The sequence below is a fragment of the Symphalangus syndactylus genome, chromosome 8 (assembly GCF_028878055.3).
Source record: "Symphalangus syndactylus isolate Jambi chromosome 8, NHGRI_mSymSyn1-v2.1_pri, whole genome shotgun sequence".
In the NCBI taxonomy this organism is placed as follows: Eukaryota; Metazoa; Chordata; class Mammalia; order Primates; family Hylobatidae; genus Symphalangus; species Symphalangus syndactylus.
In genome coordinates, this window is record NC_072430.2 from 120,875,429 (window position 1) to 120,902,717 (window position 27,289).

The window sequence follows — 27,289 nt, forward strand, 5'->3', positions numbered from 1 at the left end:
ACAGATATCTCGGTTACATCTGGCTGATGGGGGCCTCATTCACTTCCTTCTTTGCCTCTTGAATCAGATAAACCTTTTAAACGCATTTCCACTTTGCTGAGAGGCAGTATAATGCAGAGGTTAGCAGCCCAATGTATGGCCTCACACAGCTGAGGTATAGATTCCCGTGCCACCATCTATAGCTGTATGACCTTGGGCATCGTGCTTAACCTTTCAGGCCTCAGTTTCCTCCCCTGAAAAATGGGAATAACAGTAGTTTCCAACTTAAGGGTTGGAAAAACCCAATCACCTTGGAGAAATAATTAATAAATAATAAAATAAAATAAATCCACCTCTGTGTTATTAGATGCAGAGCCCAAGCATTCTACTTTTTCATTTAGCAGATTGTCCCCTCTCGTTGGGGGATGGCCCCTCAGACCCATGGGCACCTTGGAGGTGTTCTATGCCAAGGTGCCAACTGCATCCGGCATGGCGCTTTCCTTGCTGGGCTGGGCCTCAGAAAATGGCAGAGCACCAGACTTTGGCCAGTGCCAAGGGCACTGAGGTTGCTGTGTTTAGGACTTTTCCTTCTCGAAAGTTATGATGGCATGGGCACTGGGTGAGCCTGCTTCTCTTTTCATCCATAACCCTAAACTCTCCCGATCCACGTCTCCTCCTCCTCCCTAAACATCTGCTGAGCCCGTGGGCTGGACCCGAGCGTGATGGGGAGATGTTTTGGTACATGTTATGGGTAACACATTTAAAGAAGAGGGACTCACCTCGACCACCAGTGGTTGGGGGCCAGGAGGATATTGAATGCTGCAGTCCTCAACTGGTTGGCTTGGGCAGGAAGAAAGCCAGTGGATTCTTGGTGCTGTGATGGGCTGTGTGAGGAGTAGATGTGGAAGGAGGGAGGACCCATGATGGGGGCCCATGGTGGGATGAGTAGGTACTGAGCTAGCTCACTGGCCACCAGCCAAGGCAGCCCAGACCCTGGATGAGGCCAGTTCCTCACACTTGGAGTCATTCCGGAGTCTCACTCTACTGTCCACAGCACCCCAAGGATTGCCTAGTTCCCATATTCTATTCTACCAATAAGTGGGGTGAGAAAGTGTGGGGAGAAGGTTTTGGGACTACTGCATCAATGCTGTAGCAGGATAATTTGAGGAAAGGTAGTGAGGAACAATACAATATGAGTTTTTCCTCCCACCCCACCTGCCCTCTCACCTCCACAATACAAGAAATTCTGCTGACAAACACACAATTATCCTTAGAAATTGGTTATGGTCCTATCAAACCATGCCCCTACCCTCTGCCATAAATCCAGATCTCACAGGCAAAACAAAGAAATAACAGTTATCTCATAGAGACTAAAACAATTCTATGATTTTGGAGTTTCTATGTTCTAAGATGGTGACACCTGACTTTCCTGAGAGGTAGGGACAAGACCTCGTATTTGTGGGGTTCTCCTAAATGCTGTGGACTGTGACTAGAACCCCCAACCTGCCACTCTGCACCACTCATTTGGAACCAGTGCCGAAAGTCTAATATCCAAAAAGGATAATTTTTTACTTTTTTTTTTTTTAATTGGGAGGAGAGGCCTCTGTGAACCCATATGAATCTTGGCTCTTTCCCCATAAAAATATGATTGAACTATTCCTATTGCCCTTTCAGAATTCCATTGTTCTCAAATATAACCAACCTGCTTTATATAGGCTTCATTCAACCATGATATTATTTGGGTAACAGCAAGAATTGTCATGTAAACTCAGCTTTTTTTTTCTGTAGGGGACATAAATCATTTATTTGTATTTACCCCAATCTCCAAAGCTTTCCTGTAGCTCTGTCACATTCTAAACTCCCTGGTTGACCTGATCCAGATTTTCCTTAAATTGGCTGGTTGTCTTGAGGAAATGTAACAGCGTGGTTATGCTCAAAGCCAGATTGCTGGCCGGGCCTGGTGGCTCACGCCTGTATTCTCAGCACTTTGGGAGGCCGAGGTGGGCATATCACCTGAGGTCAGCAGTTCGAGACTAGCCTAGCCAACATGGCGAAACCCTGTCTCTACTAAAAATACAAAAATTAGTCGGGCATGGTGGCGGGTGCCTGTAATCCCAGCTACTTGGGAGGCTGAGTCTGGAGAATCGCTTGAACCCAGGAGTTAGAGGTTGCAGTGAGCCAAGATTGTGCCATTGCACTCCAGCCTGGGCAACAAGAGTGAAACTCTGTCTCAAAAATAAATATATAAATAAATAAATAAATAAATAAATAAATAAGCAAGCCAGATTGCTGGGGATGGGATCCTGGCTGGTGACTATAGGCAAGTTACTTAACCTCTTGGCCTCAGCATCCACATCTGCAAAATGAAGATAAGAATGGTATCCGTTTCATCAGGTTGTTGGACTGTTAAGTGAATTAACACATATAAAGCATTCCATTTGGTGCCTTGCACATAGTAAGAACTTCAGACGTTAGCTAGTATATTGCCCCATACATGGGTCATACTTGCAGATGATGTGCAAGTGAACTCTGGGCTACTTTTCATTACTCTGCATTAAATAACTCCAAAGGAAATATAGACGTTTGCCTCGTGGTATGAAAGATGACCTGCACATCTGAAAGGGGGCAGTGATCTCTGGTCATCAGTGTGTACTTTTACCTTGCTTTCCAGAGATGCATATAAAATATAAAACCCCAATTCATTCATTTCTGTACCCATAAATTCAACTCCCCAAGGCACTGGGAAATTACAATCCTGTGGAGAGTACCATGTTGAGTGGAGAAGTCAGAACTTGACCTTTCTTTTCTACTCTGTGATTGACCTTGTGTGTTAAAGCATAAGTTGAAAGAAGAGGAGGTGTGTCTCCTAGATGCTGAAGGTACTCTTGCACTCTTCCAAGAGTGTCTTACCCATTCAAAAATATTCATTGAGAACCTACTGTGTGCCAGGTACTGCTGTGGGTCCTGAAAATACAGCAGTAAACAAGACAGATGAGATCTTTGTTCTCTTGGAGCTTGCATTATCAAGATCCAACAAACTCCAGCATCCTACAAGAGTTTATTATTAATTGCCTCTTCTTCTTCAGCACAACATATTCAAATGACGACCTTCAATGGCTGCAAGAGTCTAAAGAGCCTTGTGAACCACCAAAGAAAAACAACATCATGGCCACTATAGTTTTGATGATATGCATATTTTGTTGTATTATAATACCTTTTTTTCTTTTTTTTTTTTTGAGACTGAATCTTGTTCTGTCACCCAGGCTGGAGTGCAGTTGTGCAATCTTGGCTCACTGCAACCTCCGCCTTCTGGGTTCAAGTGACTCTCCTGCCTCAGCCTCCCAAGTAGCTGGGATTACAGGTGTGTGCCACCATGCCCGGCTAACTTTGTATTTTTAGTAGAGATGGCATTTCACCACATTGGCCAGGCTGGTCTCAAACTACTGGCCTCAAACGATCTGCCCACCTTGGCCTCCCAGAGTACTGGGATTACAGGCATGAGCCACTGCACCCAGCCTTTTTTTCTTTATAGAATTGGGGTCTTGATATGTTGCCCAGGCTGGCCTCAAACTCCTGGACTCAAGTGATTTTCCTGCCTCAGCCTCCCAAGTAGCTAGGATTAAAGGATGTGCCACTGCAACCCACTCTGTAATACTTTTTTGAAAACAGATAGTCCATATAACACATCGATAGCCTCCATAAATGTTTAATTAAACTGAAAGGCCTGTTCCTAGACCATACTGAAAAATAAACATGCTTCCTCTACATGGTTTATTTGCACAGTGTGATTGGTTTTCATTTGTTTGTATATTTTCATTGTGTGTGTTCTTCGGTCTCTCTCCAAGTGTGTCTTTCTTAACTCTCTGGATTTTGAGCTTCATCAGGGAGGAACCTTTCTAAGCCTATGCACACCCCACTGATGTCATTGCCTGACCCACAGCCAGCCCCAGGGTGAGAGGGCCAGATTAAGTTAAAGGGAATAAAAGATCTTGTCTGCTGCCTCATAATATGTCCAAGCCCTCTCATGAGGCCTTAACGTGGGTGCTGTCCTCTGATAGTCAAAGGACACTCTCAGGGCAATGAGGTCCTAACACCCCTCTCCTGTGTGTGGCTTTCCCAGCCTCTGTGAAATGACCAGATGAAGTGGAGCTCTCCAAACTTCCCCCAGCACCCACGGTCTCTGCTTCTAGGATTCCTGAGCAGAATCCTTGGGAGAGCCTGGGGCTGGAAGGACTCTGTCTGCTAGGATGCCAAGAAGAAGCCAGGAGTTTACTACAGATTCACACACAGGCACACAGAAGGGAACATCCCTGCCTGCCCTGCCCCATCCGTGCCCTCAAAGGAGAAATGAAAACATGCTTGATTTCTTGTGATGAGGGAGAATCTAGGGATGGAGCAGACACAGGGAGAAAGAAGGCTGTTTACACCACAGAGGGAGGATAGGGAAGAGGAAGAAAAACTCGCATATGGAAAGGGACACTAATGGTAGGGAAAGAAGTTTTATTTTCAAGCTTTTAAGAGAATATTACAAACAACAGAGAGTTTTAAAAAACCCTAAAAACTAGTTTAAAAAAGTACTTGACAGTGTCCTTTTAATACCGGATGACGCGGCCATTGTGCAGTGACAACCAGAAACTTTGCAGGTGAACACCCAGTGGCCTTCCCTGGCAGGGTCCCCAGAGCGAGCAGGAGGGGTCAAGGGGTAGTGCTCCCTGCCAGGCACCCTTGGGCCCACCTGGCTGCACAGGAAGCAGCAGGGAGCACAAAGCACTGAGCATCAGCCTGACTGCCTCTTTGGGGAGGGTTCCAAGCAGGGAGGGTTCCAAGCAGCAAAGAATACTTAGATTGGGCTCTACTCCACTCCTTGGAGCACACTGGCCAAGCTCCTCCTAACCACTGCAGCTGCTCTCTTGGAAGCCCCTAGGTCGGGGGTGCCCTACCGTGAGGGGACTGGGTCTGTGCATGTGCCAAGACAAGAAGGGGCTGGCATTGCACATGTCCTGGCCATGGTGGGATTGGGTAGTTGGGAAAGTTGCTCCGGGATTGAGAGCTTCCAAAGCTGAAGCCACAGCAGCAGAACTGTGCTTGAAATATCCACTGGAAATCTGTACTTTTCTCTAGGGGGGTGTGTGTGTGTGTGTGTGTCCTGTAAACATCTTTGAACCAAATCACTATAAAATAAATTAACAAGGGCACAGAAAGACACCCTTTTCCAAACCTAAGCCCTCTTTTAGCCCACCTGAAATCGGGAGTTCCATTTGGAAGTTCCTTCAGGAAGGAGACACACTTCTCCCTCTGGCTGCCCACACCAGCATCTCCCTCCCTGCGCATCCCTCCCTGACCATCCACCCCACCATCCCCACAGCCATTTGTCAGCGAATCTTGCCCATCCAAATGAGCCCAGGAGCCCCAAAGGCAGTGTGTCCCTGCCAGCTCACCTGTGCCTCCCCCTTTCCCGGCTGCCCGCAGAACACGGCCCCAGGAGAAACAAAACCAAACAGGGCGAGAGCAGAGCAGACCACAGATGCTTTTCCTCTTGGCCCCCTTGGCCTCCGGCACTGCCACCAGTCACACAGGCTTTGCCTGCCCTCAGCCTCTGCTTCTTCGCGTACCTTGCCTGCAGGTGCATTTGGGGCAGGGTTTTTCTGTTGGGCCAGGTTCAGCCTGTATTGCACTTTGTTGTTGAGTTGGTGTTGGTTTTCATTGCTGTTGTGGAGAGTGGCATTGACTGATTGGAAATAGCAGAACTGCTCCTACCAGCCTCACTCCCGCTCTGACCCTACCCCAGGGCTCCCGCCAGGCCCCCCACCCTCTGCCTGCTCCCTCTGTTGGCTCTGGGGGTGCCACTGCACCCCCCACCCTGCTCTGGGCCCTCAGTGGTGGTCATGGCCTTCCTCCCGGGCCTCTGCTCTCACACTGTCGTGACTCTCATGACCAGCTCTCGGCTGCTGCCTGGGGGACTTCGCTGTTCATGAGGTCTCAAGTGACTCAGGATGTGCAGGATGGTATAAGCACAGTGGTGATGGGACAGAGGGCCTGAGGGGTGGCCGGCAGCCTGGGCAGGGCCCTGCTCAGGGGCAGGGGTGCCTGCGGTCTCCTCTTCCGAGGAGGGGATATTGGCCTGGGTGGATGAGGAGGTCCGGGGGTTGGTCCTGCCTCCTGCCTTTTGATCCTCCAGGTCTTTTGTCTTGTCATAGTTCAGCACTTTCCACTGCTGGTTGACGGCCTGCCACCGTTTAAAGATGCGGTACACCGAGGGTCCTTCGTGGATGATGAGACCTGAGGGAGGAGGGAGAGGAGAAACAGAGGCCAAATGAGAGGAAGTGGGTCACTGCCAGGAGACCACAGTCTCTCTGAATCTATGCAAGTATGGGCATCAGCTCCAGTGCTGAGCCATGGGAGGACCATCCCCAGATTCCCAAGCTCAGCGAGTTCCAGTAGGCAGAAGGTGGAGGGGCCACCAGGCCAAGTCCATGAAATAGTTGAGCACCTTCAGGCAGTGCCTTCGCCCACTTCTACTCCACCCCACCCCCTTCCTGCCTTGACAAAATCCAAATTCATCCACTAAGGCATAATATAAATATCTTTTCCTCCCTCTATTATGTATCCATGGCACCCAGTCCTTAGCAGATGTTGAATGAATTGTGTGCTTTTAAAGCACCACAAAAGAAAACCCATGGTTTCTCCACACCTGCTAAAGGTTGCTAGAAATCCCACTGGTTAACTCTTTGCATGGATACCCCGGTACTACTGAGACACAAACAGGCCTTTGATGCAGTTATATCTGCCAGAGGCAGTGATAGAGTTGGAAACAAGCTACATCAGGCAGCAAGGCAAATAAATAATCATTGTGTGCCTACTGTGTGCCAAGCACTGGGGATACTGCAGTCAGCAGGACACCCTCTGAGAGCTTACATCTTCATGGAGACACACAATAGATGTGTAAACAAACCAATGTGACAATTTCAGATGCTGACAATTGCCTTAAGGATGATAACCGGGGTTAAATAGCCACTGGCTGCAGGCTTTGAGATCCTGTTTTAGCAAGGGTGGTGGGAAAGGCCTTTTGGAGGAGATCATATCTGATTTGAGACTTAAGTGATGAACAGGAGAGATCCATGCAAAGATCTGGAGAGAGAGCACTTCGGTGGTAGGAGCTCCAAGTGCAAAGGCCAGGAGGTGGGAATGGAATGAACAAGGTCAGAGAGAAGGACAGTGTGACCAATACAGTGTAGCAGTGAGGAAGTGGAGGGAGGTAAGTTGAGCAGAGGCCAATGGATGGTAGGGTCTTATAGGCCATGGCTAGGGATTTGCATTCTATCCTGAGTATAATGGGGAGCCATTGACGGTTTCAGTAGGGGGAATGATGTGATCTGATTCACCCTTCATAAAGCCACCTGTGGCACCTGTGAAGAGGGCCAAGAGAACGAGTGGAAAGCCAAGCAGGAAGCAGTGACGTCATGCGAGTTGGAAATGGTGATAGCATTGACTAGGGTCATGGCAGTGGAGCAGTGAGAAACTGCTGGAGTCAGGCCATGTGCTGGAAGCAGAGTTGAAGACTTGCTGACCAGCAGGGTAGGAATGAAGAGAAAGATCTGGACAACTGCGAAGCTCTTGGCCTCAGCAGCTGCATGAATGGGGAGCCATTTCCTGAGAAGTGGAGGGCACCAGGGGCAGGCTATGGATTTGTGTGGTGGCTGCATGACTAGATTCGTTTCCTATTGCTGCAGTGACAAAATACCACACATCTGGCAGCTTAAAATGGGACGCATGTTTCTCTTACAGTTCTGGAGAACAGAAGTCTAAAATCAATCCCACTGGGCTGACGTGAAAGTGTCAGCAGGGCACCTTCTGGTTCTTTCTGGAGGCTTTGAGGGGGAAGAATCTGTCTCCTTGCCTTTTTCAGCTTCTAGAAATTGCAATTTCTGCCTCGTTCTTGCATCGCTCCAGCCTCTTTCTTCTGTTCTCACCTCTCCTACTACTCTTCTGTCATCAGATCTCCCTCTCCTTCTTGTAAGAACACTTGTGGCTACATTTAGGGCCCACCTGAATAATCCAGGATACTGTCCCCATTTCAAGATCCTTAAATTAATCACATTCGCAAAGTCCTTTTCCATATAAGGTAACACTGACAGGTTCAGGGATTAGGACCTGGATGTCTTTGGGGCCCATGATTCAAGCCTATCAGAGTGATTACTAGCTACATTTTGGTCATGGTTAGTTTAAGGTGTCTGATAGAAATCTAACTAGAAGTGTCAGATGGGCAACTGGACATATGAGTCTGAAGCTTAGGGAGAGGTCCGGCCTGGAGATAGAAGCCATCATTGCAGAGGTAGAACTTGAAGACTTGGAAAAGGCTGAGACCTCTTAGGGGAGAGAAGAAGGCCAAAGACAGAGCCCTGGGCTTCAGGTGTTTAGAGGCTTGGTGGAGGCTTTGGTGGAGATAGGGCCAATGAATGAGGCTCAAAAGAAGCAACCAATGGAGTAGAAGCAAGACCAGCAAGTGTGGAGACCCAAAAGCCTAGGGAAGGATTCAGAAAGAGTGCAGTGACTCTTTACAATGTTATCAAGAGGTCAGCTTGAGTAAAATGGGAAATGACCACCGGTTCCATGGGCACAGAAGGAGGGAGAATGATAGAAATGACAGCGAGAAAATCAGGTAGTTCTCATCCAAGTACACATATATTCGTTTTTCCCATGAAATCATCAGCTAAGATAGAAGAGATAAGAGAGGAAGTGTTAAAGATTTGTGGAGAGAGGAGAAGGTGGGAAATAATTATCTCGGAAAGTAGGAGTGTGAATTTACAAGGGAGATGTGGTAGAATTAGCTCACTGTGTTAAGTGTCCATTTGAGATTTGTAGCCATAAATCTGAAGTGAATCTAGTTACTGGTTGTGTGATTTTTCTCCACCCCTTCAAACTGCTTGCTCGGGTGCACATGTGGAAGAAGAAGAAACCTGCGTTTAACCAGGGTAAACTGTTTCCCTGGGCAAGCAGACATGAGAATTATATGTACTTGCAAGAGAGTGGTTATCATGCTGGACCATGGAGCCCAGGCTGGGGATGAGAATACGAAAGGTATAAGGAATAATGAAAAGTGGAAAGTGAGAGAGTCAAGGCCAAGTCTTCATGAGGTTAGAGGATTATTGGAGTCAGTGAATGGGGGTAGATGGTAGGAGAGTGGGATGTTTAAATCCAGATTTTGGAAGCGGTGTGGTTACTATCAATTATGAATCTAGGATGTGACTATTTGATTGGGGCTGAAGTGTGCTGGAGGAAAAGATCTTTGGAGCAGGGAATTGGAAAGACTATCTGCATCAGCCATCCTCAATGCTATCACACCAAACATCCCCTTTTTATAACAAATATATTTTAACATCACCATTTCTATCCTGAAATGAAATTCATAGCTACTATGTCTTTTAAATTAATATAATGCCCTAACAGATAATATAAAATAAAAATAATAAAGGGAAATCTTTTATAACAAAACAATATACATTTCAGTGAAAATGCTACAGTACAACTACATTAGGAAACAGACAAACGAACAAACCCCAGACATTTCCAAATGCCTCTGGGGGACAGGCCCATCTCTGCCAAGCACTGATCTATGTAGTGCTGAGGACAGGAGTGGGGGCAGTGTATGAGCAGGTGCATGAGGGTATCTGAGGACTGAGTAGGCGGCCAGCAGCCAACAGCATCCAGAAGGGAAAATGGGTGGTAAAGAAAGATGCACTTCAGCTAGGCGCAGTGTCTCGTGCCTGAAATCCCAGCACTTTGAGAGGCCGCGGCAGGTGGATCACCTGAGGTCAGGAATTCAAGACCAGCCAGGCCAACATGGTGAAATCCCGTCTCTACTAAAAATTCAAAAATTAGCTGGGTATGGTGACATGCGCCTGTAATCCCAACTATTCAGGAGGCTGAGACAGGAAAATTGCTTGAACCCAGGAGGTGAAGGTTGCAGAGAGCCGACTGAGATCATGCCACTGCACTCCAGCCTGGGTGACAAGAGCAGGACTTTGCCTGAAAGAGAAAGAAAGAGAGAAAGAGAAAGAAAAGAAAGAAGAAAGAAAGAAAGGAAGAAAGAAAGAAAGAAAGAAAGAAAGAAGAAAGAAAGAAAGAAAGAAAGAAAGAAAGAAAGAAAGAAAGAAAAAGAAAGAAAGAAAGAGAAAGAAAAAGGAAAGAAAAAGAAAGAAGAAAGAAAGAAAGAAAAGAAAGAAAGAAAGAAGAAAGAAAGAAAGAAAGAAAGAAAGAAAGAAAAAAGGAAAGAAAGAAAGACTTCAAAGGGGCTGAGGCTTCTGAAGCATGAAGGAAGAGAAGTAGTTGCGAGTGGTAATGGAAAGCAAGAAGGACATGGGCCCTACCTCCAGACCCCACAAGACACAGTGTATGGGGGAAAGAACAGCCGCCACCAGTGTGAGGGAAATGGTGTTCTCAGGACACAGCCATGCTTCAGGTAGGAAAGCTGGAGGGAACACACAGAGAGGAGGTTGCTAATGATGGACCATGAAGTGCAGGGGGGCATGGTGAAGGGCTGGGAAGACGGGCTCAGATGTAGGGATAAGCTGAGCAGGAAAGGGACGCTGGTGCAGAGAGTGAGGCTGCCAGGAGCTGGGCCCTGTGATGGTGGGTGAAATGATCACATGGTGGGCTTCATCCCACAGCTACTGAGGATCCAGGGGAGCAGCCGGCTTGGAGCGAACAGCAATGAGTCACCCCAGCCTCCTGGTGCAAAACCTCAGAGCCTCTTCAGTCTCCAACAGGTTGCAATTCTTGGAGACCAGAGCCACCCGCAAGGCCACTTTCTCCTCCAGTGTTCAAACTGTGTCTGAAATCATGCCTCGCTCAACAAGTCTTCAAGGTTCATCAAAAAAGAAGTAGTCTCAGGGGTTTCTAGCCCTTTGTTTGGATCACACTCCTTTGAGGATCCAATGAAGGGAAGGACCATCTCTCTGGAGGGGAAAGAAAACAGACACTCAAATTGTCCTTGTACTAAATCTCCTGAAGATCACTTGTGGACCCTCTGCTCTGGCCTGATAGATGCTGAACAAAGAGATTTCCTTGTTGTCCCACTCTCTCACCCTCTCCCAGTTGTACCAACTCCCATCATCTCTGCCAATCTTTGGAATGTGCCCTTGGCACTGAAGCCATTCATCTGTCCATTTATCCCACAAACCTTGTTTGAACATTGCTAAGCTCTTTTCTCCAAACTGTAAGCCCCTCGAGGACAGAGCCAGGTCTGGTTCATCTCCGGCAGCTAACACAGCACCAGGAGTGTAATGGTACAGTGGAAGAGATGAGGTCTGGAGAGAGAGAAGTGGGATCTTCTGAAGCCCCAAATTCACTCTTTCCAGTAAGAGACATTACATTTGATTCTTAATTAGTTTCTTGATCAGACAATTTTGTCCTGATTGAAGACTGTGACTTAAATTTCTGGTGTGAATGCTGCCTTCCAATTATCTAACTGTCTAGTGTTCAGGAAGTAGTTAAACCATTTTAATGGATAGTTGGCTGAAGGTGAGGAAGGTGGACCTGTTTTTCTAGATAATGCTTGTTTGGCAAAAGAGGGAAAAGCACAAACTACCTCATTCAAATCCACTCTTCACAGCCCTTCCTCTGCTCCCTGCTCTACAAATTTCTTATTGATTTCTTGGGTGGCAGCATATCGAAGAAACAGGGGAAGATGACTGGGGTTCATCTGATAGGAGCAGGTGACGTGGCCAAGGTTGAAGAGGTGGGAAAAAGGGAAGGGGGATGAGAAATGACAGTGGATAGAGAAATAAACTAGATTCGATTAGGAAGAAAGGCTGCTGGTGAACAGAGGCAGAAAAGTCATAGGAGGAGAAAATGGGAAATGAGGGGGCATAGTAACATCAGAAACCCAACAAGTTTTGATTAAGTCCTTTCTGGTGTTTTAATACTTAATTTAATGGTTTTCTAGTGCTCACCTACAATGTACCCAACCCTGGGCTGTATTTGTGGGAAATCCAGTTCTAGAAGAATTGTCTCCTTCGTCTTTTCAATGTCTCTCCACCTTCCAGGGCTCTTCTTCCTCATAAAGCTGCAAGCTCCATGGGTCATCAGAATCCCACCCCCACTCCATGTCCTGCTAGTGGCCTGGGTTAAGTGACATAAAAGTTACTGACAACTCTAGAACACTGCTTTTCACATTTTTTTTTTTTTTTTGACAGTGTCTCTCTCTGTTGCCCAGGCTGGAGTGCAGTGGTGCGATCATGGCTCACTACAGCCTCGACCTCCTGGTTCAAGCGATTCTCCCGCCTCAGCCTCCCAAGTAGCTGGGACTTCAGGCACTGGCTAATTTCTGTATTTTTTATAGATACAGGGTTTTGCCATGTTGCAGATTGGTCTCAACTCCCGAACTCAAGCGATCCTCTTGCCTCAGCCTCCCAAACTGCTGGGATTACAGGCATGAGCCACTGCACCCAGCTGCCTTTCACACTCTACTGTGCATCAGAATCACCCAAAGAGCTTGTTAAGACAGATTCCCAAGCTGCAATCTTGGAGGCCTACTGGCTTAGTAGCTCTGGGCTGAGGCCTGAGAATATGCATTCCTAAGAAACCTCAGGTGAGGTTGATGCTGCCTGTGTGTGGACTGCTAGGCTAGGAAATGATTTTTATCCCTCACAGAAGATTCTAAATTTTGATCACAAAAATTGTTATATGTAATTTTAAAAAGTAATCTACTTCCAGATGTCATAGACATGGAAATGGGAAGAAATGGAAGAAATAAATACTTCCTCTTCTAGACCCAAAGATCTTTGTGCCCCACAACTAAGAGTTAACTTACCAGTGAGTATGTATTAATATTAAGCTTTCAGAGTGTTTGCCACTTACTCACCTTGCGGCTTTAGGTAAGGGACTTCCTCTCTCTGAGACTCAGTTTTCTCATCAGTAAACCCTTCCTCATAGGGTTGTTATGAGATTAAATAAGTAATGAGTCCTGCGTGCCAATACTTGGTACTGTGCCTGGGACACATGTAACACTCAATGCCACCTAATATTGACTATTGTGGGGGAGATTACAGGACACAAGAAAAGTCCACTCATCTCTCTTCCTCCTTCTTCATTGGCAACCTTGTCCCCAACACAAGTACCTGCTCTTTCATCTCCTGACTCCCCAACCCTCAGTCAAGTCATTGTTTATGGATGAATGACATGCCAGAGGTAAAAAGCACTCTAGAGACCAACTGATTCTCATACTGGTGCCTCCTCTCCAACCACAGAGAGGCACTCTCCTTCCCCGCAGAATTCCCCACTGTCAGAGACCTATGGAGTGAGGCTTAGCAGTGTCTCACTCTGAGGTCCTACCATTGCCAACCACCCATCTTCCAGATTCCACTCCTCCAGTGCTCAGCCCTGTTAAGAACCTGGACCAAAGCACATATCAGGCAAGGGTTGAAAGAAATGAATATAACCAGCTATTTTGGGTGGGTTTGGGGGGTACTGCTGGGAAAGGCCAGGTTGACAACATCACTGCCTGCCCACGATTCTCCAGGGTGCAGCTTTATACTGGACACAGGTATGGCCAGGCTACATGTCACATGAGCTATTATAAAATTACAAAGCTTATTATAAAGTTACCGTAAAGTTACAAAAGTAGTTTATTTAAGTAAACATGCCAACACCTTTCTATATCGAATCAGAGTTTTGTCTTTTAAAATCCCAAGTATTGCCCTTTGGAAATAGGGTATTTACTCCTATTGGGTTATCCCAGTTCAGAACATTTCTGGAAATTGCTCAGTGGGGTTGGCCTTCTGTGACAGAGATGGCTAACGGTCCACTAAAATCCACACTCCCTTTCCTTGGTATAAAGTTGCCACTGAAAAGTTACATTTTCTAGCTTTTTGCATCAAGGTGAGACCAGGTGACTAGTACTGAATGTGACCACAAGCCAGGCCAGCATTTAAGAAATGGGTCTAGGGAGCACTCATTTAATTTGATTTTATAGAATAAGGTTTGCCCAATAAAAATAAAAAATAAAAAGAAGGAAAAAAGAAATGGGTATTGAGAGAAAACGTGTGCAGGGCTGGGGCAGAAGATGACTTACTCATGCTCTCTTCAATTTTCTATTAGCCGGAGGCAAAAGACTCAGCAGCCCTAGGGGCCTGTGGAGCCCAGAGATGGAAGGAGCTTGGGACTCCAAATTGCTGTGTGGAAGAGAATCTCCTACTGCTCAGGAACTTCTATTGGGTTAAACCACTGACACATAGGGGCTTATTTTTTTATATCTGCTGAAGGTACCCTAACTAACATACCTACAGCTCTAGGTTGGGGCCACACAAGAAAAGAAGTTTGTGGCTTGATGGCATGTTTCATATTGTCCCCAAAATGTATTAGCTGGCTTGAGCATCCACCTTATGTATCAAATTGGGGCTATTTCTAGTCAAAAACCCACTGCCAACAGACAGGCCACTCCTGAATCTGTTCTGTGCCAAAGAGAGTTCCCAAGAAATATTCCTAAAATATGTTGAGCTTTGTCAGCACAACTGGGATAAATGAAGTGCCTCTTGAGGGGTATCCTTGGAAAGGGACAGTGCTCATTTGGGGCATCTGCTTCTAAATCAGTCATCTTCATCTCTAAGCATCCAGCCACTTGGCTGTGGAGATTGGTGGCCGTCACAGGAGGCCCCGGGTGGATGGGAAGGAGTTAACATGGAATCTAGAAAACCAGATAAGCCACATGCAAGTAACAGTACGTGGATGGGCATCATCTCGCCAGTTTCTACAGCTGCTGCTTCTCATGTCAGTTTTGTGGCCCAGCCCAACATTGCTGGGGATGCCCCATGGCCACAAGTGTCAGCCTCTGCAAGCCCTGGCATCTCAGTGTGGAGGTGACATCAAAATCCTGGGATGTCAGACCTGGAAGGAACCTGGAGGTTGTCGGGTTCATCCCTCTTATTTTATAGATAAGGAACTAGTTGTAGAGAGAGAGAGTAACTTGTCCAAGGCCATAGAGGTGATTAGTAGCTGATATTGTTTGGCTCTGTGTTCCCACCCAAGTCTCATCTTGAATTGTAATCCCCATGTGTCAAGAGAGGGACCTGTAATCCCTACATGTCAAGGGAGGGAGGTGATTGGATCATGGAGGCGGTTTCTCCCATGCTATTCTTGTGATAGTGAGTGAATTCTCACAAGATCTGTAAGTGTTTGGAAGTTCCTCCTTCATTCTTCTCTCTCCTGCTGCCTTGTGAAGAAGGTGTCTCCTTCCAGTTCTGCCATGATTGTAAGTTTCCTGGGGCCTCCCAAGCCATGTGGAACTGAGTCAATTAAATCTCTTTCCTTTATAAATTACCCAGTATCAGGGAAGTTCTTTATAGCAGTGTGAAAATGGACTAATATAGTGGCTATTCTGGTCTTCAGACCTAGATCTGCTTCCTAGTTTCTTGTACTGCACTAGGCTGCCTCCAACAAATGTTCCAAATTTCCTAATCAGGAAATTAAAAGGTTTTACAGGTAGAGTCATTTATAGCTAGGAGGAGAAGAAGGAATTTTTGTAGCATATATATGTTTTGTAGTTAACGTGGATTAAAATTAGGTTTGAAAGAAAAATGTTTGTACAATCCTGCTGCCCCCACCCTCTGCCTATTTGCTATAAAATGAGATTTAAATTCCTTCATCTCAGAGGACAGGGGCCAGGCATCTTTAAATCACTGAAAAGAATCTTAGGGGACCACACACAGAGGAAGCTTGAAAAAAAACTTTCTATAATTTAGCCGATTACCATATTCTACTGTTTTAAAGCTTTGGAAATAATCTCAGGAACATTCCTTTCCTTCCTTCCCCTGACCCCATTTCAATCACTAGTTAAAAACAAACATGATGAAGAGAGCCTCATTTTTGCAGTTGACTATTTGATGTCCAATCTTTTACGTCTGTGGAGTTAAAAAAAAATGTGTTTTTTTGGTGCCAAAGCCCTTAATTAATTTGCTCTTGTTAAATCCTAATAACTTGACCCACTGGAGCAGAGAATGCCCCATTTCTTTGCTGGGAGGCTCTGTCATCTCCTCTGCAGCAGAGGACAGCGTCATTAGAGATGACAGAAGAGGAGGCAGGTGGAACGAGGACATTAGATGTAATCAGATCTTCTCATTGAGGGGACACGGGTGAGGGAACAAAGAACCTTCAAGAAAAAGCACTGCTCCAAATAAGAGCAGACTTTTAATGACGTGAGGACACAGGTTTGGGTGATCTCTATATCTAGGCGGTGGCTGCATTCTGATTATAACAGTTTCGGCAAACCTTTCTTGAGTGTTCCTTCTGAGGGGAATCCACCCTGATCAAGCGCTTCCTACCTGGTCCCTGATAATTACAAGGACACACTCCTTTACATTTGCCACAGTGCCCAAACCTCTGAACCGCCCTCTGATGATGGTGTTATTATCCTATTTCATAGACAAGGAAAGGGAAGCAGAGAGAACTGCCAGTTCCTCAAGGTCACAAGGTTAGTAAGAAGCTGAGCCCTGGGCCATTCTGTAGCACGGCTTCCACTTGGGAAACCCACCACTCTGGCCTTTGTGACTCAGTCCTTCCTATTGTTTTCTCATTCTCTATCTTCACCCGTCCCTTACTTGGTTAGTGTCCCCTAGTCCTCTGTCCTCAGCCACCTACTCTCTGAGCACTACATTATCTCATCAAAACCCACAGCTTCAAACACCTTTTATTGTTCACTTCCAAATCTGTCTTTAAGCCTCATTATCCAACTGCCTACAGAAACCTAGGCATCCACCAGAGATTTATTTTTTTTTTTTGAGACAGGTTTCACTTTGTCACCCAGGCTGGAGTGCAGTGGCATAATCATAGCTCACTATGACCTCAAACTCCTGGGCTCAAGTGATCCTCCTGTCTCAGCCTCCTGAGTAACTGGGACTGCAGGTGTGCACCACCATGCCTGGCTAATTTTTTAAATTTTTGTAGAGATGAGGACTCACTATGTTGCCTAGGCTGGTCTTGAACTCCTTGTTTCAAGTGATCCTCCTGCCTTAGCCTCCCAAAATGCTGGTATTAGAGGCGTTAGTCACCATGTCTGGCCTACCAGAGATTTTCAATCCTCTTTTATCACCAGCCCCAACTCCATCAGTCACAAACCCTTGTCAGAATAGGACCAATGCCCTCAACATGTTCCTCTATGTGACAGGAGGGGACCACCTGTGTGCTATAAAAGGCCTTTCCCTCTTTCTACCCTGACAAAGAGACGTCTTCTTGGTACTGCCTTCTCCTCCTTGTATTCCATAATGTACTCCATGTGTCTTGTTTATCTTCTACTACAAACTCTTGGCTTAGAGAGGCTCTTGCTTCTCTGCCTGGATTTTAGGCTTAAGATAGTCCTTTTGTTTTGGTGCCTTTGCCAAGGACATACCCTTTTGTTGTCCTTTATTCCATCCATTGCCCATCCCATTCTCAGGTTCCACTATGGTGCCCATTCCCCACTCAAGTCACACCCTGGGACTCTCACTCCCTGAGAGGGACCCGAACAACCCTATCAAATCTACATCCTAAGTACCTCTCAAGGTCATCCCTATACTTCTTCCCCACTGCCACTGTGTTGCATCTCTTTATTTCTTGCTTAGCCTATTACAAGCATTTTCCAACAAAGTCCTTCCCTTCCCAATTCTGTCCACCTCTGACCCATTCTCTCCATAGTTGCTAGAGTTCAGTTTAAAATGCACATCTGTTCATATTTCCCCATTTGAATTAGAGTTCAATTTAAAATGCAAATCTGATCATATTTCCTCATTTGAAATTTTATCAATGCCTCCCACCACCAGTGGGGTCAAATCTGAGTGGCTTAGCACATGACCCATGACTCTGTGGGATTTGGCCTGGCCAACTTCTCCAAGCTCCTTGCCCATCACCCACCTCCCAGCCTAACTATTTGCATTGAGCCATACAGACTGCCCAATATTTCCTAAGCATACCTGGCTCACTCATGTCTCTGCACCTCCATACAATGCTAGTTCCTTTGCCTGAAATACTCTTTCACCCTCTTCTGGATGAACTTTGATTTGTCTTTGGAAACTAGCTCAAGGATAGGGTTCCTTCCTTCAATAAGACTTCTTGGACTCCCCCAAGGAAGTCAATTGCTCTCTGCTCTGCTCTACCTTCCTCTGTACCATGAACAGCCCATCCTGGATTGTGACTTATTTGTAGACTACGAGCTCCTTGAGGGCAAGGAATTGTGTCTTATCATCTTTTTGTGAATGTTCTCTAGTTTTGGGCACAAAACAAGGTAGCAAACAAAAGCTACTGAAGGAATGGATATGACCCGCTCCAACTCAAGTTCCTCCTTCCTGGGCTCACACTCATTCTTATGTTCAGACCTCAGTCCCAGCTCTTATTATATGGGGTTCAGTGATTACCTTGTTTGCCTCCCCGACAAGAAGAAAGATTCTTGAAAGCAGGTGACTCTCTCATTTGAGTGTATATACCCAGGTTCCTCTGAATAATTTCTTTTTTTTTTTTTGAGACATGGTCTTGCTGTGTCACCCAGACTGGAGTACAGTGGCACCATCATAACTCACTGCAGCCTTGATCTCCTGTGCTCAAGCAATCCTCCTATCTAAGCCTCCCAAGTAGCTGGGACTACAGGTGCACACCACCGCACCTGGCTAATTTTTTTTTTTTTTTAAGAGATGGGGTCTCCCTATGTTGCCTAGGCTGTATCAAGCAATCCTCCCAGTTTGGCCTCCCAAAGTACTAAGATTACAGGTGTGAGCTACTGTGTCTGGCCTGAATAAATATTTTTAAATTAATGAATAAATGGATTCCCCAAGTTCATGTTAACTAGATTTAGCTTCTTCCACCTGAAGAACCTTTCATCAGAGTGTCTTATAGGGAGATAAACCATCAAATTTCATCTCAATTTCTCAGGCTTCTCTCTCAATTGATGTCAACATAGCACAATCAAAAAGGAGATGCAACAATGGCTAACCTCCCAAACCCTGAATATAGGACAGGAGCAGCTGGGGCTCACTGAATTTCTGATTGTTACCAGCAGTTATCATGAGGGTCAAAATATTACTGGACTAATTTCCCCCCCAATCTGCCTCCCCAACCAAACTCTGCATTTGCAATTTTACAGAGCAATCAGAGAAGAAATAGATAGTAGAAAGAGTCCTGGAATTAGAGCCAGAGGTTCTTGGTGCAATCCTCTGCTCCACCATTTTCTTAGCTGTGTGACTTGGAGCACAGTTGCTTTAAGCCTTTCCTCACCTGTTAAATATGCATCCTAATACTTATCCTGCTTATCTTTTGGAGCTAATTGGTTTCTCTCTGTTCTTGCAGGGATGTCACAGTTTCTTCCATCCAAAGCAACTTATGTTTGGTTTTCACAGTGGCATGCATTAGTCTAGAAAGTTAGGACCCTAAGCTAAGAGATGCTTTGTCTGTTGAGGCAGCTTGTGTCAGTAATTGTACAACCCTCTGGTATAACCAAGTCTAAAGACATCATTCTCAACGCTGGAGCTGTGCTGTATCAAATAGGGAGCTCAGACTTTCCTGGCAGTCATTTCAGGCAAAATCCTTTGGTAAGCACTGAGCCATTCTCCGAGAGTCACTGCTCTGGAGTCTTCTCATTGACCGCTAAGAGCCAGTCAGATGGATACAGCTATGGATGGGGTTGAAGCAGCTCCACGAGCAGCAAGCAGGCAGTATCCTACACCGCATCCTCCTGGGTTCCTGGCAGGGCATATCTGCAGAGCTGCTGTTGGCTTTCCGTGAAGTTTCTGCTTGGGGTCCCTCCCACTTTCATGAGCTGTCCCTCAGCACACCGCTCCAAAAGGAAAGGTAAATACATTGTGAACAATTTGCTAAAACCATCCATTTTATGTTTACCCATATTCTTTACTATCTGTGGCCATTTAACAGTCTTAGGGAATAAACAAATTGTCCTTGGTATCTGAAATATAAAGAAAGTCTAGAGACTCATTGTAGCAGATGGTTTGTTCCTCTTCTCTTACTTGGCCTTCAGAGCCAACACAGGGCCAGACTCGTTGTCTTTTCTCCTGATGATAACATTTTTATCTCAGGTGCTGAATTGCTCCACCCATCCAAGGAGCTTGGGCCTATGGATATTGATGCTTTTTTGTCAACGTTTTCCTCAACCAGCATTTCTTGAGAAGATGCCCCTCTGCTGAAATCCCTTCTACTCTCTCTCTGCCAGGGAGCCTCCTCTTCCTCTTCCCACTCACATTATCTTCTTCCACTCTCTCAGGACTTCTGGAAGGGAAGCTTCCCCCTTTTTCATGGAAGCAAACTAACTTAACTAACTTATCAGGTTTTGAAACTGTAGAATGCCTCAAATGTAAGATAGATGACTCCCGTGGCTCTTGCCTTTGTTTCCGCCTTCGTGCAGCAAGAAGACCATGCTGTGCCTCCTTCTGGCCGTCCCAGCCAGGTCTCTGTTCCCTGTTCTAGCTTCTCTGTCTCTCATTGGTTTAGTAAATCCGGTTTGGGTGGCCAGAGGTCCAGGTTCATGGATGGAGGCAGGAGGTGGTGGGAGAGGGGTGATGGGGACATTTTCTCCTTCTCTCAAAGCAAACTGCACCCTGGGTTGGCATTCTGGAAATCTGATGAAGGTGGAGTGTCGGCTGTGTTACAGCATCACTTGAGTTGGGGGCAACCCCTGGTTGATGGGTGCTTTACTGGGAATGCCTGCTGGGAGACTGTGGCTTTGGGCTTCCCCAAGCACAGTGACCTGAACTGAGTTTGACTTCTGTGGGAACCCTGGAAATGATGCTCAGGTGGACCCTATACCCATGGTTGTGGGTCTCATCTTCTTGCTCCTGAGCTACTGTTTGGGAACCAAGAGAATAGCCGGGGACTAGGATGTGGAGTGCGGTGAGGACTCCCTGCAGAGGTAAGCCCAACTTGCCATCCCAGAGGCTGTGGTTCCTGTCCTACATTGCCCTGAGTGAATCTAATACCAAGTGTGCTCTCTGGAAGTCCCCATGAGTCAGAATGTCTAGTTGAGCCTAAAATAAAGATATCCCTGGCAGGCATTGCAGGCTGTACCCGATTCTTCCTCCAGAGAGCCCTTAAAAAGTGGATATTTTTGCACCAAATTGTACAGTGTGATGCGTTTTCCCTCTACTGGACAGAATACTGCACAGAAGGAGAAGTTGAATTTCACCCTCAAACCACCATCATCACTACTGGTTATCATCATTTTACCATCACTAAAATCCTCATCATTGCAACCCCAAGAACCTGTTTGTGGATTCCTGCCAATGCCTTGCACCTCCCACTCTCTTGCAAGATCACATATTACTCCTTTTTATTTCTTCTCCCAGCATTTTCCCCTGTGGACAACCTCTCCTATGAAAACACTGAACTGAGAGTTCTACTCTGCTGTAGGAGTCAGCCTAAGACAAACGCTTCTGTTTCAGAATTTTACAATCTGAAAAACAGGAAGACGAATCCTTGCCCCGCAGTCATGCTCTGAAAGGGTATAGGTTCTTATTATAATCAATGCAATGATAGAGCTGTCTGAACTCCTTAAAGGTGAGATGGTCTAAATGTCAAAAGATCTCACCACTTTTGGATGACACTGAAAGCAATTAGGGTCCCTCTGCATTCCCTCTCCCATCCCATAGCTGTCTCCAAGCAGTCACTGGCTTGTCGGCACAGAATGGATAAATTATGGCGTGCTTTTGCATCTTGAGCTATTATGTTTTCCGAAAAAAGGAAAACAATGAAAACTCTCAATATTCAGCCCACTCTGCTTCTCCCAATAAACTGAAGGACTGAGTGCCACATGTGTATAAGAAAAAGAATTAGAGAGATAGAAGTGTGCCAGGGAAAAGGCAGGCAGCTAGAAAAAAGCCAAGAAACAGGAGGAGGAGGAGAGATGGCACAGAGCCCTACTCAGAGAGAAACACCATGAGAAGGAGAGACCAGAGCAGCAGGCCAGGCTGAGCAGGAGCGCTGGGAGGCTCAGAGCCATGGCGAACAGACCTATGCGTGACACCCCCTTGTGAGTAGGCCCAGGTGCACTCAAAGTCACAGGTGGCATCTGTAGGTTTTCCATAGGTCACACCATGGGGCTCCTGCTATCTGGTGCAAGAGAGCTAATGGAATGAGCACTGGGTTGTGAGTCAGGACACCTCGCTTTTAATCCCAGATAAGAACCTTGAGCAGATTATTTCCTCTCTCTGAGCCTCAGTTCTCTCAGCTGCAAAGCAAGCAAGCCAGACTGGTCGATGACATGGTCTCTTCTATATTCAATTCAGTCTTCAAATCTGTAGAGCCATTGGTGGTAGCGGGTATTTATGCTCCTCTCTTTTGTCCGTGCTCCCTCCAGGGAAGGAACTTACTTCCCTGACCTGTTACCCTATTGATGTTGGGCTTACTGATGACTTGTGTTAGCCAATAGGCTGTGGGCAGAAGGGACAGTGCACTAGTCCTGAGCAGGCGTTTTGAGATGCTTTGCAAGTTTCCACCAAGCCCCCTTGTGCTCCTGCATTCATCTAGGAAAATAGCACACCCAGTAGTCTCTGCTCCTTTAGCCTGGGTCCCAGCATGAGGAGACACTCAGAGCAGGCCTGAACCCAATGCACAACCAGAAGTTAAGCCCAGCCAACCTCAGCAGAACCAAAGCCATCTCCCAAATCCCTGAATGGGAAATAAATGTTTGTTGTAAGGCACTGCGATTTGTGGAATTGTTTGTTACTGTAGCCAGTGCTGACTAGCTGACTAATACATCATGTGACAGGAAAGCATGTCTTATAGGACACATCAGAGACTGATCTAAAGCCTGCCTGAAGGAGAATGAAGGGCAGCAAGAGGGGCCCCTCCACTGTTTCCCGCTTCCATGCCAGAGCTGCTGTAAACCTCCATATGGAGACACACCTGGCTTTTGGCATCAATAATCCAGGGCTCAGCAGGAGTAGGAGGGGAGTTTGGTGGGAGGGGGAAAGAAACTAGAATGCATCAATGTCAAATTGCTCCCCGTTCATAGTCCTCCAAACCTGGGCTGTCTGCTTCTCTCACTGCCTAGGTGCTATAATTAAAAGACTCTTGAACTTGGAGTGGATATATTGGTTTAGCTAACGTGGAGAGACAGCAAGATGGCTTAGAGAAGTTTACAAGTTCCAGCATCCCTGGTCTCTGGCTGCTGCAAACAGTATGTAAGTCTCCAGGCTTTTCTGATCCCTAATATTAAAGAACTCCAAAGAAATTCACACAAACATCATCCCAGCCAAATTCTAGCTAATAGATATTTTTCTGCCAAACAGAGAAGTGTAGCATATTTAATACAATATACACGCTAATAACACCCGGAGAGGATAACTGTGGAACTCTAATGCTCCCAGGACTGTGACTTAGGGGATAACCTGAGAGTTCTAGGGTGGGATATCTGACCAGCGCTCCCCCACCTCCTTAGCTGCTTGGACCATGTCTCCAGAGTCAACAGCCACAATCATCTGTTGGGGTAGGGAGGGGAAAGACCCAGCCCTCAACCACCCAAACTACATGGCGGAAGAAAGGAAGAATATAAACTTGCGGGTGGGGTCAGGGAAGGAGTAGAATGTAAAGCAGGGGTTTCCAATATTTTTTTTTTCTAAAACACTGAAACCTTTTAAACAAAACTTTATCTGGAACAGAAATACATGTAAATAGATAAAAGAACAGAAGCCATGATGAAACAGGAGTGAGGATTTGAAGCCCCTCTGTGCAGCATTCCTTTTCCATTCCCTGGTGTGATGGGGGAGCCTGGAGCTGTGTGTGAGGCCCCAGTACTACACAAAGCTGGAAAACCACTGGACTAGAGAAACTCAGGGCATTGAAACAGGCTTAGAGAAAGCTGGAATAAGGCAGGGAGTGGGGGCAGATTCAACCATGGCTGTCTCTAGGCAGTTTGCTGTGAAGAGAATGGAATGAAATGGGCAGGCATCCCTTGTCATGCTTGGCAGTGTAGGGTGCACAGTGGAGAGGAGGCCATGCATATCCTGCTTGAGGTGCATAGACCAACAATTTTTCTCAAATCCTCCTAGAGGCAAGCCTCATCTTTATCTTCAACTGTGCAAGACAAGTTTGTTTGGGAAAGATCTAGATCTTCCTTCTTTCCTCTGCCTCCTCCCCCTTCCCATCCACCCCTTAAATCCAAACCTCTGGCCTCTCCTGAGCTCCCAGGTCTCAAGCCTGGGGCCATATCTGCTTCAGCCTCCCACAGTGGGGGATCCTGAGGGATCTGCCCATCCCACAAGCACATGGTTCCCCACTTCCCATGGAGACAAACCCCCAGACCCACCTATGCACACCACGTCCATGAAGCCATACATCCCGTAGCAGATCTGGAAGAGAAGGTCTTGGCGCTGCCATCTTGCCGAGGGGCTGAAAGTTGACCAGATGAGCCAAGAAATACTGGCGATGAGGAAGAGGGAGCCCAGGATAGCGGCTGCAACCTGAACCTTCTCAATGACCGTCAGAGAGATGGCCTGCCACTGCAGGGGAGAGAGTGGCCAGTTAGCGGTTGCTTGGATGCCCTTATCCCATTCCCACCCCTCTTCTGTCTGCTGCTCCAACAGCTCACCTCTGATTTAGGATTTAAGCCAGGGCTTTCCAACCTGTGGTACAATGCACATTTTGCAGGTTTCTGAATTTCACATTGAACTTTTGATGCAGAGGAAGTCTCTGTCACACCAAATGATCACAGTTCATTGTAAGGAGGGGGGTCTAGGTGGGCATGGCTGGAAAGGAAGACCCTTAGACTTGATTATGATATACACAGAGAAATGGAGGGAACAATGAAAATGCAGAGCTAGTGAGGGTGGTGTTCTAGGCCCCCAGATGATTCTTTTATTTATTTATTTATTTTATTTATTTTTTTTTTGAGACGGAGTCTTTGCTCTGTCACCCAGGCTGGAGTGCAGTGGCACAATCTCAGCTCATTGCAAGCTCCACTTCCTGGGTTCACACCATTCTCCTGCCTCAGCCTCCCGAGTAGCTGAGACTACAGGCGCCCGCCACCATGCGCAGCTAATTTTTTTGTATTTTTTAGTAGAGACAGGGTTTCACTGTGTTAGCCAGGATGGTCTCGATCTCCTGACCTCATGATCCACCCACCTCGACCTCCCAAAGTGCTGGGATTACAGGTGTGAGCCACCGTGCCCGGCCTGCCCCTAGATGATTCTTTTCAGAGAAACACAGTCTATTTTCTCACTAATAGGTGCTGAGAGTGCACAGGCTTTTTTGTTTTTTATTTTTATTTTTTCTTGCTTTCTACAACATCACCTTGCATGCCTCTTAATTTATATGCTAGAGATTACCAGTTCAGTAGACGAGAGAATGAGATGTGGGGAGAGAGAAGAAAAACAGCTTATAATTTACTGAATGTATATCAACACTATTATTTCATTTTTTAACAGAAAAAGCCCTGTGCTTATAGCAGTATTGACAGATGGGTTAAAAGGCTAGGGTGTGGGTGAATTTCGACTCTGAAATTCTATGATTCTATGGCTGGTCCAGGCAGTACAGGTCTGAAGGAGCCAGGAGTTAGATTTTTAACTTGCGGTTTATTCATGCACTTACTCAAGGAACATATATCGAGTATTTTGTATGTGCTGGCCACTATGCTAGCTGTTGGCAATGAAGCCCTAGGCGAAAACAGACAAGGTGCCTGCCCCTATGGGGCTTATAGTCTAGGGAACTTAGACAACAATATAATTATTTGCACATGCAATTCATCAAGGGTAAGTCAGGGAGGAACATGGCACAGTGAGAGCCGGTGATAGGGGGATTCAGCTTCCCAGAGGAAGCAATGCTTGAGCTGACCAAGTGGTTACTAGGCAAAGAAAGGAGGGAAGACTGCTCCTGGCAGAGGGAAGAGCATGCGGAAAGGCCTGTGCCAGAAGAAAGCATGGGAAGGATAAAAGCCTGGGAGAAGATAAGAGTGGGTGGAGTGGAGACAGCAAAAGAGCTTGTGGGGTGAGACAACTGGAAAAGGAAGAATGAGAGATCACACAGAACCTTGTAGAATATGCAGAGACTTTGTGCTTTGTCCTAAGTGTAGATGTGATGATATGAATGGTTTTAAGCAGAGGACTGACACGATCAAATTTGGGAAGGTATGGGGAAGGACACCTTTCGACTGGACAGATTTGCATAACACTCTGCAAAGAACACCCCCAGAAAGCATTTCACTCTGAACTCTGAGGAAAGGCAGACTACTTTCCCTCCGCCAACAGGGAGACCCGGATGGAAGCATTTGATTCATTCTGGCTGCAGCTGGGATTGGCCTGGCCAGTGGCCTCCAGGGAATTTTAACTGTTGGGAAGCATTTCACTTGCTGGTCCAGACATAGGACATCAGCCTCTACATTTAGTTAAACAGATAGCCTCCATTACAGGTAATTGGGCCTTTACATTTTCCACTGCTTCCCCCCGCCTAGGGTTACACATAATGAAAGGATTTTCCAGAAGATGACTTCATCATACAGACTTCTTTCATGCACAACAAATGCTTTTTCCAGGGCCTGCCCTGCTGCCTGGAAAGAGGGCTTCTGGCTGAGTTTTTGTTTCTACCGTTGAGGTATCCGTCATCCTCACTTTCTCCTGCTCCTCTAGACTTCAAAAATGCCAAATATAGAGGCACAGAAAGCTTCTCTTCATTCCTAAAGCCCCTTCTACCAGCTCTGAAGCCAGATGTGGAACCTAAATGGGGCTCCTGACTGCAATGTGAAGCGTGACGAAGGAGCAGGGTGGGGTTCTATGGACAAGGCACTCTTCTCCTGTCTGTCCCATACGAGGCTCCACAGAGATGAGGGAGAAAGCAGAGAGTGAGTGAGCTCTGAAAACTCACAGGAGGGCTGGGAGGGGGAGATGGGCACCCGGGGTACCAGGCTGCCACCAGATCCCCACTCTGATCTCAGTATCATGAGGTTTCTCCATACCCTGAACTCCCATCCTGCAGCACCAATGAATGGAGAGACAAGGGGAAGAGCACAGAGACTGGATGTTGTGTGTCTTAGTACAGGAAGGGGCACCGACTGAGGGATCAGATGACCCGATCCTGATTGGGCTCCACTCCTACGCACTGAATATGACCTAGGAGAAGTCAATCAATCATGAGGACCCTCAATTTTCCTTTCTGTAAAATAGAAATAGTTGGTCTTTCCTGCTTCCTAGAGTGTTATGTTAAACGAAATCACTCTTTTTTTTTTTTTTTTTTTTTTTTTTTTGAGACGGAGTCTTGCTCTGTCGCCCAGGCTGGAGTGCAGTGGCGCGATCTCGGCTCACTGCAAGCTCCGCCTCCCGGGTTCACGCCATTCTCCTGCCTCAGCCTCTCCGAG

General features: G+C 46.5%; 1 protein-coding gene across 1 annotated transcript in view; it reads right to left on the minus strand.

The window, feature by feature from the left end:
- Window positions 1–4,462: 4,462 nt before the first annotated feature.
- Window positions 4,463–27,289, minus strand: part of MARCHF4 (membrane associated ring-CH-type finger 4) — a 110,303-nt gene continuing 87,476 nt past the window's right edge. The window contains exons 3-4 of the mRNA XM_055290555.2: window positions 24,251–24,443; window positions 4,463–6,258 (exon numbers count right to left, since the gene is read on the minus strand). Coding sequence (XP_055146530.1) covers window positions 5,891–6,258; window positions 24,251–24,443 — 561 coding nt within the window. The 3' untranslated portion in view covers window positions 4,463–5,890. The remainder of the gene's footprint in view (window positions 6,259–24,250; window positions 24,444–27,289) is intronic.